Genomic DNA, 2,416 nt, shown 5'->3' on the forward strand with positions numbered 1-2,416 from the left:
AAATTTAAAACTATAGTACTTTCTTCGATCCATATTAATTGTACCGATTCTTTGAAAAAAAGTCGCTAGTTTACTATTTTTTTTGTAGAAAGGAATTCTTCGGACTTTGGACTTCCAAGAACCTTCTTCTTCTTACCCCATGATACATGAGGTTAGCTAAATCAAAATTCAAAAAAAAAAGAACCTTTTTTTATTTTTGGCGGGGACTTGAAGGGATCGATCAGAGCTATCGTGGATGCAAGTCGGCATCAGTCTTCCCTGCACGAACTTCCAGTTCTCGGCTCGACATTGTTGGTGTAAGATCGACTTAGCTAGTGCAGGCCTTCAAGAAGGCCCCGGTACATCTGCACGTTGCCGCCGAACTCCCCGTACTTCAGATGCATGAAGACCTGCAGCGCACGCACGCCGGCGGCAGCTGCGAGTTGAGGGCTCCACAGCGGCAAATGGAAGCCGAGGTGAGCGGCGATGCGCTCTAGCCCCAGCGGCATGGCCGGGCAGTCGCCCGCCATCCAAGCGACATCGTATACCTGGTTGCCCAGGTAACGCCGCACGGCGTCGTCAAACCCGGCCACGTCCTCCGGCAGCGCGGCTCCCCGGGTGACGATCTTCACCAGGTATGCGACGTGGTAGGCCCCGGCGTAGGTGATCCAGCTCCGCGGCGGCCCACGCCGAGGGCTGATCAGGCCGGATTCAAACAGCGTCGCGCATAGCATGTCGGCGCGGACGCCGTGGTCGCGGAGCGCGCCGACGTTGAGGCCGCGGCGGGCGAGGTACGCAAGGGACTTCTCGTCGTGCGGGTCGGCCCTGGGGCGGAAGTCCCGCAGGTTGAACTCCCAGGCGCCGAGGTACCCGTCGTCGTTGCCGTAGAGCGCCACGCCGACCTGGAGCGGCGTGAGACCGTCCACGTTGGCCTTGACGAGGGCGTAGCGCTGCTCCGCGGTGAGGGTGTTGTGGTCCTGGCCGCCGGCGTGGTGGACGACGCCCGGGTAGTGCACGTTGACGGCGACGTACCTGGCTCTCCTGGCGGCGCTGCGGAGGCTGTCCGATTCGGCGTTGAAGTTGTACGCCCACACGGAGCGCACCGGGACGGCGGGCGACGGCCATACCGGCGACATGGGTGCGTGGTGGAAGTACGGCGGGGGCTGCACGGGGAACGTGTAGAAAGGCGGCGGCGGCGGAAACACTGGGAACATGCCGGCGGCCGGGTTCATGCCGATCGATGCCAGGACGGTAGGGTGCGAATCAACAAGATAAGCTGGGAGCTCTGCGTTCGTGGTAAGCGGGTGCGCTGAGTTCGCTGCTGTTATAATAGGCCGCGAGTGGAGTTGCAGACGGAGGAGGACTCGGAGACAGGAGACAGGGCACGAACCGGCCGGAGAAGCTACCAATTAATCGTAAGAATACATGTCAAGATAAATGACTTCTCTACGATGTAAATGTGTATATGATTTCCCCTTTCTTTGCGGGATAACGTGTATATGATTCCAATTACGTTTGTTGTAAAAAGAGTCTGACCATATTGCATCGAGTAGATGTGAGATAATATCATCTAAGGCCACTTCCAATGCATTGATGCTAAGATGATGTACTAAGCACATTAAATACTTTAACAACTAAAAGCCTCTAATGCATAGGTGTTTAGCTTGTTGTAGTTAAGCCTCTTTATTTAATGACTAGCAAAAATGCCCGTGCGTCGCAATGGGGAGTAAACTTTTTATTTTATTTAAGCTATTATTTTAATTTTAATTCAATTTGGATTTTGAATCGACATATTGATGACGTGCACTTATGATTGTATTAACAAAGCCGACCTATAAATTAACTTTATTTAAGAAAAACCTATATGTATCACTTTTACATACACCGAATGGAACACAAATTAGGATCGTACTTATCGGTTCAATATTAACGTTCATGACTATCACACAAATAGTTCAAACATTTTTAAAATAAACCATCATATACTTATAATGTTCATTAATTTATAAGTGCATGTACATCACAAAATTGCTTATATATTCACTACAAAAAGATAGTATAGTCCGATGATAAGTACATATGAATTTCACAAAAATAAGGTATATACGTGCGGACCTAGATCACGCAATATGTATAAATAGAAAATCTCATGCAAATATACCATTACCAAGAACTATTCTTCGCTCGCTCCTTGCCAACCAACCCAGGTACGAAATAAAGATGTACCGTGTATCATCTATTAAGTTGCACCCTGAATTGCATTTAAAAAATAATGGACATGTAAAATACCGTCAATTTATCATATAGGTTCAAATATATGATGTTCATCAATTTTATAAGTGCATGTACATCCTATAAAAATTGTTTGCATATTCACTACAAAAAAGGTGCAGTTCTTTGGTAAGAACGCGCGTAGATTTTATCAAGAAAAGACATG

At 48.1% G+C, this 2,416-nt stretch overlaps 1 protein-coding gene across 1 annotated transcript; it reads right to left on the reverse strand.

Moving 5' to 3' along the window:
- Positions 1-212: 212 nt before the first annotated feature.
- LOC123446662 (probable CCR4-associated factor 1 homolog 11) lies at positions 213-1,126 on the reverse strand. Its single transcript, XM_045123223.1, has one exon. The coding sequence runs from the start codon at positions 1,113-1,115 to the stop codon at positions 312-314; it is 804 nt and encodes a 267-aa protein (XP_044979158.1). The 5' UTR covers positions 1,116-1,126; the 3' UTR covers positions 213-311.
- Positions 1,127-2,416: the final 1,290 nt, after the last annotated feature.

Source organism: Hordeum vulgare, chromosome 4H (assembly GCF_904849725.1).
Source record: "Hordeum vulgare subsp. vulgare chromosome 4H, MorexV3_pseudomolecules_assembly, whole genome shotgun sequence".
In the NCBI taxonomy this organism is placed as follows: domain Eukaryota; kingdom Viridiplantae; phylum Streptophyta; class Magnoliopsida; order Poales; family Poaceae; genus Hordeum; species Hordeum vulgare.